This window comes from Nasonia vitripennis, chromosome 5 (assembly GCF_009193385.2).
Source record: "Nasonia vitripennis strain AsymCx chromosome 5, Nvit_psr_1.1, whole genome shotgun sequence".
Lineage (NCBI taxonomy): Eukaryota > Metazoa > Arthropoda > Insecta > Hymenoptera > Pteromalidae > Nasonia > Nasonia vitripennis.
In genome coordinates this window covers 17,397,908-17,414,417 of record NC_045761.1, presented here as the reverse complement: position 1 = coordinate 17,414,417, position 16,510 = coordinate 17,397,908, and the positions used below count along the sequence as shown (strand labels likewise).

The 16,510-nt window shown below is 51.5% G+C and overlaps 1 protein-coding gene across 1 annotated transcript; it reads right to left on the bottom strand.

Moving 5' to 3' along the window:
* Positions 1–548: 548 nt before the first annotated feature.
* LOC100119265 (B-cell CLL/lymphoma 6 member B protein) lies at positions 549–15,818 on the bottom strand. Its single transcript, XM_016986364.2, has 6 exons — positions 15,265–15,818; positions 13,126–13,221; positions 8,929–9,199; positions 8,446–8,842; positions 8,091–8,367; positions 549–1,672 (listed from the first exon to the last, which is right to left on the bottom strand). Exons 1-6 carry the CDS (start codon positions 15,479–15,481, stop codon positions 1,374–1,376), a joined length of 1,557 nt encoding a protein of 518 aa, XP_016841853.1. The 5' UTR covers positions 15,482–15,818; the 3' UTR covers positions 549–1,373.
* Between the last annotated feature and the right edge of the window lie 692 nt (positions 15,819–16,510).

Below are 16,510 nucleotides of genomic sequence, written 5' to 3'. Positions count from 1 at the left end.
CAGTTTGCTTAATTGCCGCAGTGGCAATTTTGTTATTGCCTAGAAGTGGGACGCTGCGCTGCTGGTGGCCTTGACGATTTTCATTGTGCGATAGATTTTCTCTCTTCTAGTATCTGTTTGTTTTTTCATATCGTGATTTTGTTTTCGACGATGATGACGAGGGAGGGTAGTTTGGCGAAAGCAGATTCACTCGAGTGATGATTTACAAATGGTAACAGCGTTTATTTGTAATAATAGAATCATAATAATAATGATAATATTAATAATAATAATAATAATAATAATAATAATAATGGTAATAATAATAATGACAGTAATATATATATATCGATAGCGAGGTGTCTAATTACAATAATTACATGATAGTAAAAGTTACAACAATAAAAACTCGGATAGCGAGAGAAGTACGGATAGAGAGTCGATGTCGGCTCTCTCATTCAGTTGAACGACACTCTGCGTTATTTATAATCCTATGATCCTCGATAATTTAGCCTCGAACGAACTCCCCGATTATCACCTGCTACACTATATTTCGATCGTTTCCTATATTTATACGTGTCGTAGACTTTCCTCATTTTTTTTCTCCGCGTCATATACATAGTCGCTGATCGATTCGATATTTATAATATTTATAGGCTTACCGACCTAGCGTCATACGATAAGATATACAGACTACACATAGTATTTACAAATCTCTTTTGGTCACACTCGAATACCTTGTTCTCAGAGAGCAAAGATTTAATAGTCGAAGATATGCTATATATAGTCAATGATTCAAGACAGTCGTTCACACGCGCATCATCCCCTCGTTTGTTTATCGTAATCGACGCACGCGCTTGAAAATAAGTAGACATTCTCCTGCACACTTCTCTTAAGTACTAAATAACAACGAACGACGAAACGAAAAAGAATTTTTTCTTCTCTCGGGCGTATTCGAGTAAACTCGCACGAACGACCTGGAGCCCTTTTGTTATCACGCAGGGTCTCGATTGCACTGGTATGTATTTCTTCATAATAACTGGAAAAAAGCTTCTCGCGATATATGATAATTTGACTTTCTCTAAGTTCATCTATACAGGTTTCTCTCGCGCCCTCCTAAAGTGTATTCCTAATTAAAGTCAGAGTGCGCTCGTGAATTGACGATTCGAATTACACTATCTTATGCCCTATACTCGAGAGTCTTCGAAGGATTATGTACAGGAAGAAGAAGGAAACCGTCTATAGCGGAGATCTTGGAGTAAGGCTCGCCACAGCCGATCGGCACCGTATGTAACAAAACAACGAACGAAAAGCATGTCTCGTGCCGTAGTGCTCCGCAAGCCACTTCGACGAATTTATCTATACACTCCTGCGAGTCTCGTCGTAGCACCGGTTCACTGCATGATGCTCTGGTTGGCGGCGGCGACAGCTGCCAGAGCGTTCTGGGCGAGCGGGTTTATCGGCGACCTGAGGTGCGCCGCCGACGAGGACGAGGATCCCGAGGAGGCGGTGCCGTTGAGGTCGGCGTGCTGCGTCTCTCGGTGGCGGCGCAGGTCGACCTTGCGCTGGAAAGCTCGGCCGCAAAGCTCGCAGGCGAACGGCTTAAAGCCCGTGTGCTTGCGCGAGTGTGTTATCAGGTTGCTGCTCTGGGAGAAGGCCTTACCGCAGACCTGGCACTTGTGCGGCTTTTCACCTGGAAGCAGAAGGGTAAGCTTTGGTTAGATGAATGATTTTATACGGTACAATACATTCATAGATTCATCTTGTCGAAGGAGGCCGTACGTCTCGCGAGAGTATCCCGAACGGAATCGAAAAGCTCATCCGGAAAGAGCCATAACCATCGAAAGAAACCGCCGTAGCAGCGCGAGTAGGCGAGCAAGAAAATCCAGCGCACCCTCTCACCCCCAGATTTCTCACTCTCGACGTAGCAGCAGTAGCAGCAGCAGCGCCGCGACAAATTCCCTTCCCCTCTTCCCACAGCCACAGCCACATAGAGAGCTTCTCTCTTCCAGCCGCCATCATCACCAGCCAAGCCGGCGTGTATAAATCGGTGAAATCGATCCGCCGTGCGCCGGGCTATAAGAGAAAGAGATAACCCCGAGAGATGCGAAGCGCGCGCGCGCGCGCGAGGATGCAGTAGGAGCTTAATTCTAACGGCGCTTCTCTCTCCCTCTTCCACCCCCGCGGACGAGAGCTTGCAACGTAGGTACAGATATGGAGAAAGCAGAGAAGGTGGTATCCGGGATTCGGGGCACGCCCGGTCAAGATTTTCTCCCGAGCGAGAATCTCAGCCGCCCCCGCTCTCTCTCTCTCTCTCCCGCTCCCAGCCCCGGAAAAGAGAGAGAGAGCAGAGAGCCAGCGCCCTGATTGGCGACCGGGGGCGGCTCCAGCCCCTCGTTACCATAGCGACGGCCTTAGAGACAGAGAGAGAGAGAGAGAAAGCGCCCTCTCTGCCGGCGCGCCGCGAATGAGCCAGAGAAGAGAGAGGGTGAGTTGCGCCGTCGATGCTTTTAATGGACTATACTACTGCGAGAGAGAGAGAGAGAGAGAGAGAGAGAGAGAGAGAGAGAGAGAGAGAGAGAGGAGTATCCCCGGGGCTACTCTGTGCAGATGCTGATGACGATGATGATGAGAACGATCGCCGGGAAGTATCGATAAACCTTTTCGAACCCGATTGGACGAAGGTAGCTCCAGAGCTTTTTTCGAGCTTTTCGACTACCGCGATAAAGCTTTCGTTGCCTCGATCAGAATCGCCTCACTCTAGAAAAGCAAAATCCATACTCGGACCCTATACAACAAATCGCGCCGACGCAAGCTCCGGGGAAAAAAATCAGTATACAGCGCAGAGCCTCTCACTCTTTTTCTCTCTAGCTCTCGGGAAATCTATTCGCCGCGCGCGGCGCGATGAAATTCGGGATGAGCGGTCGTGTCCGGGGGAAGGAAGTACACCGCTCTCTCCCTCAAGAAAGGCCACTGCTGCTTCTCTCTCTCTCTCTCTCTCCCTCTCTCTCTCGCCCCGGCTCTCGGGAATTTACGAGCTCGTAAAAATCAAGAAGCGTCCGCGCAGAGCTTGGCCTTCCCTCCCCCCTCTCTTCTTTATCTCATCCTCGCCGAAGGCGCAGTCCGTTCACGTCGCACTCTCTCTCTCTCTCTCTCGATCTCTGCACGTCTACGCGCTATTCTACTTACAACGGTAGTAGCAGTAGTCTGCACATGCGCTGCTACGTGAGGGATTTTTTTTGTAGGGGCACAGCTGCGGCGAGGTATTTCCGAGGATTTTTTCAGTAAAAGGAGAGGAAGAATTGAAGCAGTAGTAAAAGCCGTGTTCGCGTCCGGCGAGTTTTCTCCATCGGAAAGGAGAATTATTCCCTCGAAGAATATACCCTACTCCCAAGATTTGCCGGAGTTTAATACTCGCAGGGCGGCGGTTGTATAATGGCGTCTTAAGTCGACGCGCAGGGGCTCTCATCTCTCTCTCTCACTTTTGGATTAGCATATTCATCGAGAATTTACGGCGAGCGAATGGCGGCTTAATTATCCCAGCCGAGGGGCGGAGAGATCGCCGTTATCGGCTTTAATTTTAGATTAATGTACAGAGGCGAGAAGACGAGCGCGAATGGCGACTCGCGGAAAAGATCCGTATAGGGGGGAGTGTATAGCGAGAGAGAGAGAGAGAGAGAGAGAGAGAGAGAGAGAGAGAGAGAGAAGACTTTCGAGAGCGCCGGGGGAAGGGGGAGAGAGGCATTGATTTCCTCCGGTAGCGCCCTCCCTCCGAATCCCCGCGAGAGGGAGAAAGAGAGATCTCATATTTCACAGCGAGGACAGCATGGATTTTCTACACCGCGGCACCTTCCGCGCCTGCGGATTACCGACTGATATCAATCAGACCCCGCGGCTCTTCTCGTCTTCCCCGCGAGGGCTTTTTCTCCTCTCGCGTGTGTGCCGCCCTGAATAATGGAGACGGCGAGTGGAACGTCTTGTTTTCGATCGTTTGCGCAGTGCGTATGCGTAGAAACGAATGGACTACTACTACTATACTGCAGCAGCGGCTCGAAATTCCCAGGACTGCGTTTTCGCGCGAACAGAGTCGGTTGTACACGTGTAGCTACATCGGCTATATCCCCGAGAGCGGCAGGCGAAACGGTAAATACACGGCCGGCGTTGTTGCTGCTCCGGAATCTGCCCCTAGGAGACTCGCCGAAAACACGTCGTGTTGTATGGCCGCATCGATTTTTTTCTCTACTTCTCGTACACCTACACACAGCTGTCTTCGCTGCGGGAGGAGTATACATTTCCGAGAGCGACTGCGCGTATAAGGTGTCGCGAATTAGCGCGAGATATCCTTGTACTCGGGAGTAGCTGAGGCGATGCGGCATTAAACATGCAAATGCCGCAGTGACGTACACGTACACGACGCGAGAGTGAGAGCTATCCTGCATTTCCCGGAATATGATCCATCGACAATTTACGAGTTCGCGCTTCCTCGGCTCTCTGCATTTTACAGCGCTGGAATATGCCGCATATCAATACGTAAGCGTCGTGTACAACAGAGTCGGACGGATCGAGGTGCGACTTAATTCGATCGCTGGGAGACAATTTTAGAGCTGCGGGTCGCTGCACTAGCCTCGATCGCATTCACACGTATAACACAAAACGAGACAGATCATTTCCCAACAAAGAAATCACGCTCCGACGCGGAATCATCGTCGCCACGTCATCGCCGAGCGCCGAGAGAATAAACGAACAGTAGTCCCAGTTCCTCGTTCTATCGGCGATTCGTAATGCAATCGAGCTGTACGCGCGCAGCCCGTAATAATTTAATAGCCATCAGAGTAGTGGTGCTAGAGAAGCGGATTACTATCCCGCATTCCCGAGACGACGACGACGAGCCACAGCAGCAGCAGCACTAAGGAGCTAACCGACTTAGTGTGCGCGAGTATCGGCTTTCTTGCGGGAGCTGAGCATTAAGGAATCAGCTTTCCCGGGGCCGTGTCTATTGGAAGCCGCGACGAGCGTGGAAATCTAGTAACTCGATTGCTTCAGATAGCTGACGCGCGGTTGTTTGTACTATTGCGCGATGAAAAATGAATGTTCTTCCGTCGTTTCGCAACAATAGCTTATAATCGCACAGACACGAAAAAAGAGCATCGCTGCGAAGACATTACTTCCAGCCGACTGCGCTTACATAACACACACGCGGGCGCGTTATGGCCGGGATTATACGGCGGCGCACAACAAGTGTTGCCCGTCGAAAAGTTTAAGCGGAGGGCTGCGCGAGAGCTCTTGGGGCGTCAAGTCAGTTGGAAACCTCTAATAGCTTTCGAGTAGCTCCATAGTTGTGTATACACGCGGACAGCCATGGGACCTCCGCCGCAGCCGCCGCCGAGATGTTAATACGCGCTGTATATAGTTATGGGAACACCTTATCGTGTACGCCGCCCTGTAATCGCTTGTCTCGCTATCGCGATTACATTTTGGAATGGTAAGACAATATACTTTATATAGGGGGACGTTTATGTTGTTCGGAAGAAGCGACGGCAATCGAGTAAAAAAAATACCAATCGACGCGTTGGATTTCCAGAAAGTTTAGCGGGATTAGAATAACAGAGACGGGGCAAACCGCGTGACCGTGCGCGCGTATGTGCACACACGCGGGGGTGAAAAGGTCGCGAGCACACACACACACACACATATCGAACTTTGACGTGCGACCGGACAGGTTGCAGTGTTTATTGTGAAAACAACGAGGATATATAGGGGGAGAGAGCCGCGCCATTCGATCAACACGCACTGCGATTCCGTCGAGCGAGAAATTACGCGAGCCGGTGTTATTTCGGATTACGATGACGAAATATCGTCGAGTGGAAAATTAAAGAAATATACGAATCAGAATAACCCGGTGGATAAGAAAAGCGACAGATTCGCGCCTCGAAGCACCCCGCTGCGCTTCCCGGGCGTGTTTTTACAGCGGCAGGTTGCGCGCTGCACTTGACTCGTGTCTCTCTCTCTCTCTCTCTCTCTCTCTCTCTCTCTCTCTCCGCGGGTGCGAGAGAAAAGCTTGGACTGCACCCCTGCTCTAAAACGCTCATCGCGCCGTGCACGAGCAATATTTGCACAGCTCTTATTCCCACTTTCTCTCTCTCTCTCCCTCACTCCCCTATTCGCGCACGCGTGTGTGTCTGTGTGTGCCGGTGGTACCCACCTACCTAATAATGATTTTACGTTACGCCGGCCGTGTCCCCCGGGAATCTCCGGCGCACCCTTATATTGCACATGGCCCACTCTGCTGAGTCTACTCTCTCGCTCTTTTTTTTCTCTCTCTCTCTCTCTCTCTATCTCCCGCTCGCTCGCTTTGTCTAGCGCGGCTGGATTGACTTTTATCTTTTGCCTCTGTTTTTCCGTCGTAAGTACATACAGCCAGCCTTTGTTTAGTGGCTGATTGAATTACGATTTTCGGACGCGATTCGCTTCGTTTCTTTTTATTCAACTTTCGCAGTATAGCGCGAGAATTTCTCGAGGATCCTCGAGGCGAATTCCGACGAAATTCCGCGCGCAGCTTTTTCATTTTCACGTGCGGCTACTCTAATTTCGCCGGACGACAGTAGGGAGCGAGTGGGATAGAAAAAGACATAAGGAAAAGTCAAAACGACCGCGCTGGTAATTAAAGAGGCGACAATCGCGCGCGCGCTGTCCTCTCGCAATTCCCCGCAGGTACACGTACACAGCAGCGGAGCCGGGCTGCTCTGAATTTTTCATCGGGCTGAATAATGAATTAAATGTTCCGGACGCGCGCACACATGACTCGCGGTCCCATAGGTTGTTAGCGAGTGACCATCGCTTTGTATCTCGGAAGACGTCGTCTGCTCTCGGCCCGTATGTGTGTAGAGTCGAGTATGGGGGGAAGGAAAGTACGAGACAAGGTGATAATTTGATAAGACATCGGGAGGGTTGCCATGACGACGATACTCTCTATCTTAACTCTCGGCTCTTGTCTCTCCCTCTTCTTAGTCTCAGCTCCACCTACGCAGCTCGTCGCGGTGAAATCCATCCTGGACGAGAGCCCGCGTCACGCTGAGAGAGGGGGACGCGAGTGTCAAGTGTCTTATCCCCCGTCACAGCTTCTTCTTCTTCTTCTTCTTCTTCTTCTTCTTCTTCTTCTTCTTCGTCTTCCTCTTCTTTTTGTGCGAGCGGGAGAGGAGATCGTGCGCTCCGGACACTCCGAGATCGGGCCGTAATCATTGCGGGCGCTTTCGTGGGATTCTTCCTCGGCCCCTTTTTTTCAATTCGTTAATCTCTCCCCGAAGTATCTCAATTTCAGCTCATCCGCTGAGCAAACTGTACATATCACCCGAATCGTTAATCGACGCGCACTTGATCCCCGCAGAAGCGAGCAGCCAGTCGATTCCCACAGACAATTTGTCGGCAGTGAAAATCTATTTTAGGATTACGCCCGCCGAGAGAGCGCAAGAAGTGTGCGCAGGGGGGAGCAAAAGAGCAAAACTCTCTGACGCAGTAATCGCAGCGAGGATACGCGCATGGGAGAATCGGACCTCTCGAGTATCAAGGGGAAAAGAAGCGACGGTAGCACAGCAGTGCCCCAAAAAGACATTACGATTATTACGAAGCGCCAAACGGCAAGGGTCGTCCACCCTCTCAATCTCCTTTGCTCTTCTGCATGCCACATATGCAGGGACACACATAAGCGCCCGCGCGTGTGTCCCGGATTAACTCGTATGCTCGAGAATAGAGCTGGATTATTAATGGCTCGAAGTCGGACTCTCTCTTTCTCTCTCGTCATAATTGATACGCGCGAATATACGGAGAGCTGAGAGCGAGAGAGTTTTATCCCGAGGCAGATTGTGGCTGCTGCGGACCCGCGGCGATCGTTAATGTTGCAGCAACGATTTACTGTCAGGTTTGCACGTAATTCTCCGGACGAGACGGACGTGCTGCTCGGCTAAGTAATTTCGTCGGAGAGATTTTTTCTCCCAAACGGCATTTTCGATTATTCATCCAGTCGACAAGACAAAAACTATGACAGACGCTTGCCGTTTACATGACCGTACTGTCCATCAGCTATGGTTAGGTATGAATGAGCTATTCGTATGTACCTGTGTGAATGTAGGTGTGTTTCTTCATGTCGCTCTTCTGGTGGAACCGTTTGCCGCAGAACTGGCAAGGGTAGGGCCGCGTGTCCGAGTGTATGAGCAGGTGGGTGCTGAGCGTGCTCGAGCGCTTGAATGCCTTGCCGCACTGCTTGCACTCAAAGACCTTCTCCGCGGAGTGGACCGCCCGGTGCTGCGTTAGGCTAATTTCGTGGCCGAAGGTTTTGTTGCACAACTCGCAGGCGAAGGGCCTCTTGCCGTTGTGCGACCGCCTCGCGTGCACCTGTCGAACGAACGATGAGCATTTATCAATGATGCGACCTGATTAGGTTTCTAGGTATAGGAGCAGACTTTGACTCACCTCGAGGCCATGCGGGGTGCTGAACATCTTATCACACTTGACGCAACTGTAGACATCCCCGAGCGGGTGGGGATGGTGTAGACCGTGAGGTCCGTGGGCCGTCGTGTGGAGTCCAGGATGTGCCGCGGCGGTCGCTGGATGGACACCTCTGAGCAGTGGGTGCAAGTGTGGCGGCAGCAGGTGGTGGGGAAGAAGCTGTGGGTGAAGGTAGCTCAGGGGGTGGTGAGGGTGAGGAGGAAGGACGACGCCGCTCTGTAGGTGCAGAGGTGGGTAGAGGATCGACTGGTGCGACACTGGGTTGCCGTTCGCCGAGCTGCCGCTGCTGTTTGTGTTTTGCGAGTGGGCCGATGGCGGGTCCGGCCTCAGGAGGGCGTTGACGCTGAACGAGTCGCCCGACCTGGTTGGGGTTCAAGGGAGATTCAAAATTATAGTTGAGTAAAAAAACCAACGGTTTCATCATTTTTTTTGCAAGTCTATGCAAACCTTCTGGGAGGGTTAGTTGGGGTACTCCGGGTGACGGCGGGTGGCGACGGTGGCGTAGCAGACCTGGGCGGGCTCGAGCCCTCGCGGTCGTCCTCGTCGCCGACCTCCTCCACGTCCACGTCTACCTCCTCGTCCTCGGCATCGACGTCAACCTCCGTGTCCTGCTGATCGGTTCTCGGCGAGTCCAGGCAAGGCGAATGCGACGGTGACCTGCGGGGACTCCTCGATAGCGGCGATCCGACTAGTCGTCCAACGCCGAACGACAGTCGCTCTGTCATCGGGAAGAAAACGAAAACGTCATCCATTAACCAAGACCTCCGGCTTATTTTTCAAGTTTAACGCGTCGTTAATCCGACGGCGGACGACTGCAGAGAAAACAGAAAAGACGCGGCGGGGAGGGGGAAAGCGGAAGAAAATGGAGTAGAACTCCCTGCGCAGAATGCCAAGCGCAACTCTCCCTCTCGCAGTCAAGCTTTCCCTCCTGCTCGCTTGTTCGCGCGCGCGCGCGCGCGAGAGAGAGAGAGAGAGAGAAGACAAGTGTATGAGGGCTGGAAATGAGATTTGAGTCACGTAGCGTACGTCTTTTTCAGGGCTTGTGTAACGCTAACGAGGCATCGCAAGCCTGTGCCGTTGCAGGCAATCTCTCGCGGAGAGATCTCAAATACATTTTCACTTCTCGTTTAATCTCGCCCGGCAGGCCAGAATCTCTGACCCCTTTTTCCTCCGCTGAATCCTCGGCTTTGCAATTATCGCACCAGCACTCTTTTTCCCTCGCGCACAACTTGATTTGTTTCCCAACACACACACACACACGCACACACACGCAGAGCGCCTTGAAAAGTCAATCGTCCAAAGTGCGCACGAGGGTATATAGGAGAGGAAAATTTATAATGGCTGCCGGGGGATGGATGGATCATACGAGCACAGACGGGCGCGATGCGATCATATCCCGAGACGAGGCCTAGATTTCTATGAAGCTCCGCGTGATTTACGAGCGAGACGCGCTGCTCGCGATTGATTCATAATAATTCGCGAATGCAGCCGCACGACCCTTCCTTACACGTATATAATACACACCAGCGACTGCTGCCGCACTGCCTGCTATATTATATTTATAATCCGAGCGCGCGACACGCGGTCACGTGCCGGCTGCTGCGGGTTATACACCCGACTAATCGCGTTTAAAGCACGCGACTTTCTCTCCGGCTCTCTCCCCCCCGCGTATAGTCTGTGTGTGTGTGCTGTGTAGCGGAGCTTCGATCGGATGGATGAGTAGTCTACTGGTTCTGCTTTTTCGCGCAAGTGCATAATGCGATTAGGGAGATACGCTGGGCGCGTGCCGCGGAAATCGCTGGCGCGGCCTTTTGTGTATTATTATACACATGCGTATTGCACCGCCGGGGGATGCTGTATTGGAGCTTTCCTGATTGCGGAGCTTCGAGCGTATTACAAGTATATAAATTCGAAAAAGCAGCTTCTCAAAACGCATCTTGCATTACTCGGGTCGCATCGCTCTGCAGTGCGGGGGGCGCTAAAAAAGTGCCTGGGAAAGAGCTGAGAAACAAGAAGAGCAGGAGCGACTCTCGCCGTCGAGGAGAATGAGAAAAGAGAAGAGTCTGGCGCGCCGGAGACAGATGGGCGCCCGCGTAAAAAGCCGCTCCGCTATGGCATACTGCGCGTACACGCAAATTCTCGTGCGTCGCGTCGCGTTCTGTGAAGCCCTCGCTCGGTGCGCGGCAAAAAACGCCTTTGCTCGTAGTCAAATCAAGTTAATTGCGTAACGCGCGAGAGTTCGTTGCTATACCAATTTCGGAGTTTGATGTTCGTTAATCAAAATAAGCGAGTCTGCGTGCTGTACATGCGGCTGTTCGAGGCTTCAATCAAATCAGGAGACTCGTACGTAATTATACACGAAATATCATTACACCGGCGCTTTGATGAATTTTTCAAAGGATAATGACAGGCTTGGAAATTATTCCGCGCTTTAGAGAAATTCCCGACGATAGATGCGTGTGAGCCATTAGGCTGATTGCGCGCACGCATTCGACTCTCTCGTCGCCGTGAATTAAACGCGTATAAAAGTTCGTCGATCGCCTGCATCGCGTCGACGCGTTGACCTCGATATCACAATAGCGCCGAGATTGAGAGAAATCCTGCACTATGGGCCCATATGATTTACGCGCCAGCATAGTGTCATCGGCGACGCGAGATTTTGGAGCAGCGACGGTGAAATCGAGGATATATATATATATATATATATATATATATATATAGAGAGAGAGAGAGAGAGAGGGAGAGAGAGAGAGAGAGAGAAAAGAAGGAGACGAAGAGGCCGCCGCCGTGTGTACGTGCGTGCGCTCGCTCTTAGGATTAATAAAGGAAGGCCAAGCCCGCCGGCCGCGTGCGTGTATATATCTATGTATAGAGTGAGAGAGAGAGGGGGGAAGGAGGGAAGGGAGACAATTAGATCGAGTTAACGGGGGCCAACTTTAATCTTCTGTCGTCCGTCAGTCGTTTACTGCGTAGTGATCTGCCGCGCTATTAAAGCCGTTATACACTTTAGCTTCCGACGAGGCGACCCTTCCGCTCGGCGACTTTCGCGACTCGCCATTGGCTCTCGGATTTTATTTACTGGCCTACTGCGCGCGCAAAGACGCGCTACGTTTTTTCCTTCGTCTCCTCGTAATTGTGCGCCTGTGTGCGTGTGTGGGTATAGTCTTGGAACGGTTCGCCGAGTTGATTGCATCGAGTTTGCCGGGCGAAATGGATTCGATTAGAGGATGTCGCGCGCGAGCGGCGGAGCTTGTTGGATGTACCGCGAGGCTCTCGTGATTCCGTTTTCCGATGCGCGCGATCGTTGCATTCTTCGACTTGTTTTCCGCCCAGCTTTGAATGTACGCGGCGGGCTATTCGAATCCACTTCATCATTCCTCCGCAATCGTGCAAACACAAAGTGTAAGCGTATCTTTTTCAAGAGCCTCGCGTCGAAAGCGTTTGATCGAACGCTTGTATCCATAACCGCGTACACGAGTATATTATCGAAAATAGAATCACATCGACGATAGAGCGAGTGAGCGGCGAATCAAAAGCGTAACCAAACACTCTCATCCCGGCGAATTAGGCAGAAGCGCAGCGAGTCGCTGATTTCTCCTTTCGCACACATCCTCCGCGCGCATCGAACGAGGCGAATAATAAGGAAGCTGCAGCTACTACTTGCGTATGCGCCGCGCTCGACGACAACAAGATGTCGGCTAATTCGAGTCCCTATACAAAGGAGCCGCCGCCGACCGAATCTCCTCTAATCCGCCTCAATTGACAACGAGAGAGAGAGAGAGAGAGAGAGAGAGAGAGAGAGAGAGAGAGAGAGAGAGTGCGTATTTATGAATATATAGGTGGGCTAAGTGCGGTATAAATGGGCGTACGCGTGCTGCCATTTATCCCAATCATCTCTGCGTGCGCGCTTCTTTCTTTCTCGGCTGATGTGTACTCTCGAAGCGGTGTGTGTATAGGAGAGCCTCTACGCAATTGATAAATAAAAAGTCCACCGCCATATCCGGAAGACGCTCCACCCACGCGACGGTTGTTTGTTCTTTTCGTCGTTGTCCCGACTTGCACTTGAGTCAAAACAGTTTTGCAAATCTAAATTCAAACTCAATTTTAAACGCCCCGTGTCTCTAACGAGCGAAGATAGGTGGCGCTCAGGCTCTTTCCTGTTCCCCTCATCTCAATTCTGCGAGTCCAAGGCATGTATAACCGTATGCTAAAAGCCTCGATTGTTTGGGCAGCTCATTCTATAACTGCTGTTCGCTCTATTCAAAAATAATACAAACTCGCTAATAAGCTATAGGTGTATATTATTTGACCACGATGATCGATTCGGAGATGTTCGGGCATGCAACTAACCGTCCATTAAACACCGACTCCTCGCGCCATATACTTTACCCGCGAAGAATTACACGTACGGCTCATTTTATCGTCCCGCGTTCGGAATCACTGTTGCAAAAAAGTTTTACCTCCTATCGCCGTATACACCGCGCGGCGGCGTAGCGTAGCGCGAAAATAATGGCAGCCGTATTTTACGCTCTATGCGCTATATCCGGCGGTCCTCCGCGCTATATCGTACACATACGAGGAATCGATGAAAAAACTTTTCTGACTTATAGCCGCGTCTCGTATATCCGCGTGTGCGGCTCTCACCTGGATCAGATTTCGGAAAGGGCGGCAAGCTCGTGACCTCGTTGGACTTGGCGAACGGCGCCCAGAGTCGCGGGAACATCAGCCGCACGTCGCATCCTGGAACAGAATAATCGAGAGGAGAATTTTAATCGACTGTGATTAATCATATATTATCCTCGCTGGCGCGCACTTTTTCTTTTCAATTCCGGGGAAGGCACAGGGTCAATCTGGCGCAGCTCCTCACGATGAATTACGTATTCTTCCGGCGTCGAGCGGATCCTTATACACCCCGGCTCGTGGAGGAGCTGGCGCCCCGCGTCTTCATTAGAAAGTGGGGGAGTGTAGGCTATTCATCAGCCGGCCGACTCTCGGGAGCATTAACTTATTTTCGCGCGGCTTGATTAAGGAGATTCGGCGATTCTTCACGGAAAATCTAGTGTACCCACGTATAGGATTGTACGCGCGTGTGCGCTCACCTATATGAGAAAATGAAAAATCCTTAATCCCCGGGCAATAGAGAGCGGCTCGGATAATCCGCGCGGCAGATTAGAGCAAAGTTATCTCGCTAGTCGCCCGCGTCTCGCCGCGCAGGATTATCAGAAATAAATCATGTTTCCCTGTGTGTAGACACCGGCGGAGATAAGACGCTGCGCTGTGTTATTCCCGCCGATTTTCCCGTGGATCCTCTCCCATGACATATAAAGATCTGTATGCGCAGGACACGAGCTTTTCTATATCTTCGCTTGATTTTTACTTTTAGGACTCTGCTTACACACATAGTCGTTCTGATTTCACGTTCTCGCTCGGTCTCCATGTAATCTCAGATCTTATCCCGGGGATCGCATAATCTCTCGGTAACTCCTTTCGCGCAACCAAGTCAATATCGACTTTATTGCAAACCTTGCGCGCACACAGAGCCGATAGCCAGATTTTTATTTTCCGCTCGCGGCGCGCGGAGATGATGAGAGCCGCGCTCGACCGCAGCTTATCGCCTCGATAAACGCCTCGACGATGCATTCTACAACAGAGCTGGCGTCGCGATCGATCGGCATCGGGAAAAGGACAGACGGCATAATCGAGCTAGTGAAAATTCTACACACGACTGCGCGCATTATCTTGTCAGCCTATTACCCCGATTAGTCGGGGCATTATAGCGCGGACACACAGTCGCTTCGTGTCTAATGCCTGTACACACGCACACACCTCTATATGCTATACCGGCTCACTCTCTCTCTCTCTCTCTCTCTCTCTCTCTCTCTCTCTCCCTCTCTCACCTGTTGAACGGACACACACGCGCGTAAACACGACATTCGCGACATACGCGACTCTATAGCGACACACGCAGCTCTCGATGCGTGCGCGCGACCTTCCGTTTTCACCCTGTCACACACGAGTATACTACTGCACCTCGGGGAATTTCAGCCGCGCATCTTTCGTAGATTTTTTCCGCCTCGTTTTACGAGCGACTGCGTTATATGGGCTTGAGAGAGCAAACGGCTCTCATTAGAAAAATTAAAAAATTGTCAGCCAAGGTGACACCGTCTATACACAGACGATCTCTGTGTGTACACACACGCGGGGAAAACAGAGGGCGGATGCAGGTATCAATTACGGATGCGTGTGCGTAAACGTGCAACTGCAACCGAGAGCCGCCGCTGCAGCGCCGGGAGCTAATGGCGGGGTATGATGGACAGCCTGATGACAGGGGCGAAAAAGAGGCGCACGGGAGGATTCGCCGCTTACGCACGGATCCGTTTCCGCGCATAATTGCTATTCCTTTTTAACAGCTCGCTTCTCTGATTGATGCGTCGAAAATGTTTTTCTTTTTCCTTTTAAAATATATAGCCGCTTATGATATAATGTGCATTTTCCCGCGAATATACAACTGCACGGCGCGCGAGAGATGGGATTAATAAGCCATTAGTCACTCGCGGCGCTTTATCTCTGACAAGAGAAAGCTCTTAAAATTAATCTACCTCCTTTTTTCAATCGTCGCGCATGTGCATCGCGCGTTTAACTCTGTTGTTGGGAATGAGAAAACTCAATCGCGACTCCCGAACGATTCTCAATCGAACCGATAGCCCTCTTATCACCGTTACACGGTACTCCCCAGGATGTCACCGAAAAACTAACATGGCGCTCGCCGCAGGTTTGTCCTACCTTCGCTCTCGGGCAGTCTCGTGTTGTTGCTCTCTTGGGGGCTCTCGTTATTGTTCGTTTCCGTCTGGGCCTGCTGTCCCTGTGCGTTGTTAGCCACGACCTGGGGCAGCTGCTTGGGCTTGACGACTCGGAAGGCCGACGCCTCGGCTACACCTCGTCGGGAGAAGTCCAGCGGTCCGACGCCCGCCGGCGAGTGTTGCTGCTGCACCTCCATCATGGTTGAACTTGCGAGCTTTCCTCTTGTTTTTTCGAAAAAATCGCACGGCTCTCGCTCCTCTCGAGATGACAGAGTTCGCACTGGAGGCAAGTTCTCGCACTAGGTGTATCCTCGGAAGGACACTGTCATCGCGCCACACCGGGGATCCTTACAGAGTACGTGTATAGCGAATGCACATCGACTGCAATGTACGAGTCAACTACTTAACACAACGCGAGCGACACCGGGCTCAGATGCTCAGAGACAGAGACAGAGAGAGATATATATCCAAGTGTATTGTGTGTGCGATGCGGCCGCTGTTTGACGCGCGACTGCGTGTAGGAGACTCGAGAGAGCAGACGACAGTAGCGAGTAGCGCCGGGATTTTCGAGCGGAGGCTCCGCCTTTGCCGGTGGGTAACGCCCCCTCTGCACTAGACACCCCCGCCACCGATGCTCTCGCGTTTTCTCTTCTTCTGTATACCTATACTGCACATACTCCTCGCTGCTGCAGCGAGTTCCACTGGTGGTGGTGGTGCAGAGGCGCGAGTGTCTGTGGGTACACGGAGCTGTGCACACGTATAGGTGTATGCATCCCCGCTCGCGCGTGTACAGCGAGTCTCCGTGGCCATTGAGAAAAAGGAGTGAGAGATGCGTGTAATTGGCTGCGCGCGCAGCAGCAGCAGCGCTTGTTTAACGCTATGTGGCGGAGAAACCACTCGGCGGATCTGATTCTCGGACTCGCTTGCGAGATGATGCTGCGAGAGAGAGAGAGAGAGAGAGAGAGAGAGAGAGAGAGAGAGTCTTGCGAGTGGCTTTGATTGATATTCGCCGGACACGTGCTGAATATGTTTAATAGGACGGAATCCACTCGTTCGCGTCGTCTTGGCCTGATGGCTCTCGCGGGGTGTGATTGAGATGGAAAGATTTTTGGTATATCACATTTTTCAACAGTATAATCGTTGCAGAGAATAAAATAAAAACCCGTTCGAAAGGTCCAATCGCTCATGTTCATGATTCTTGTCTGAATCGCTTCCGACACGCGCGAAAA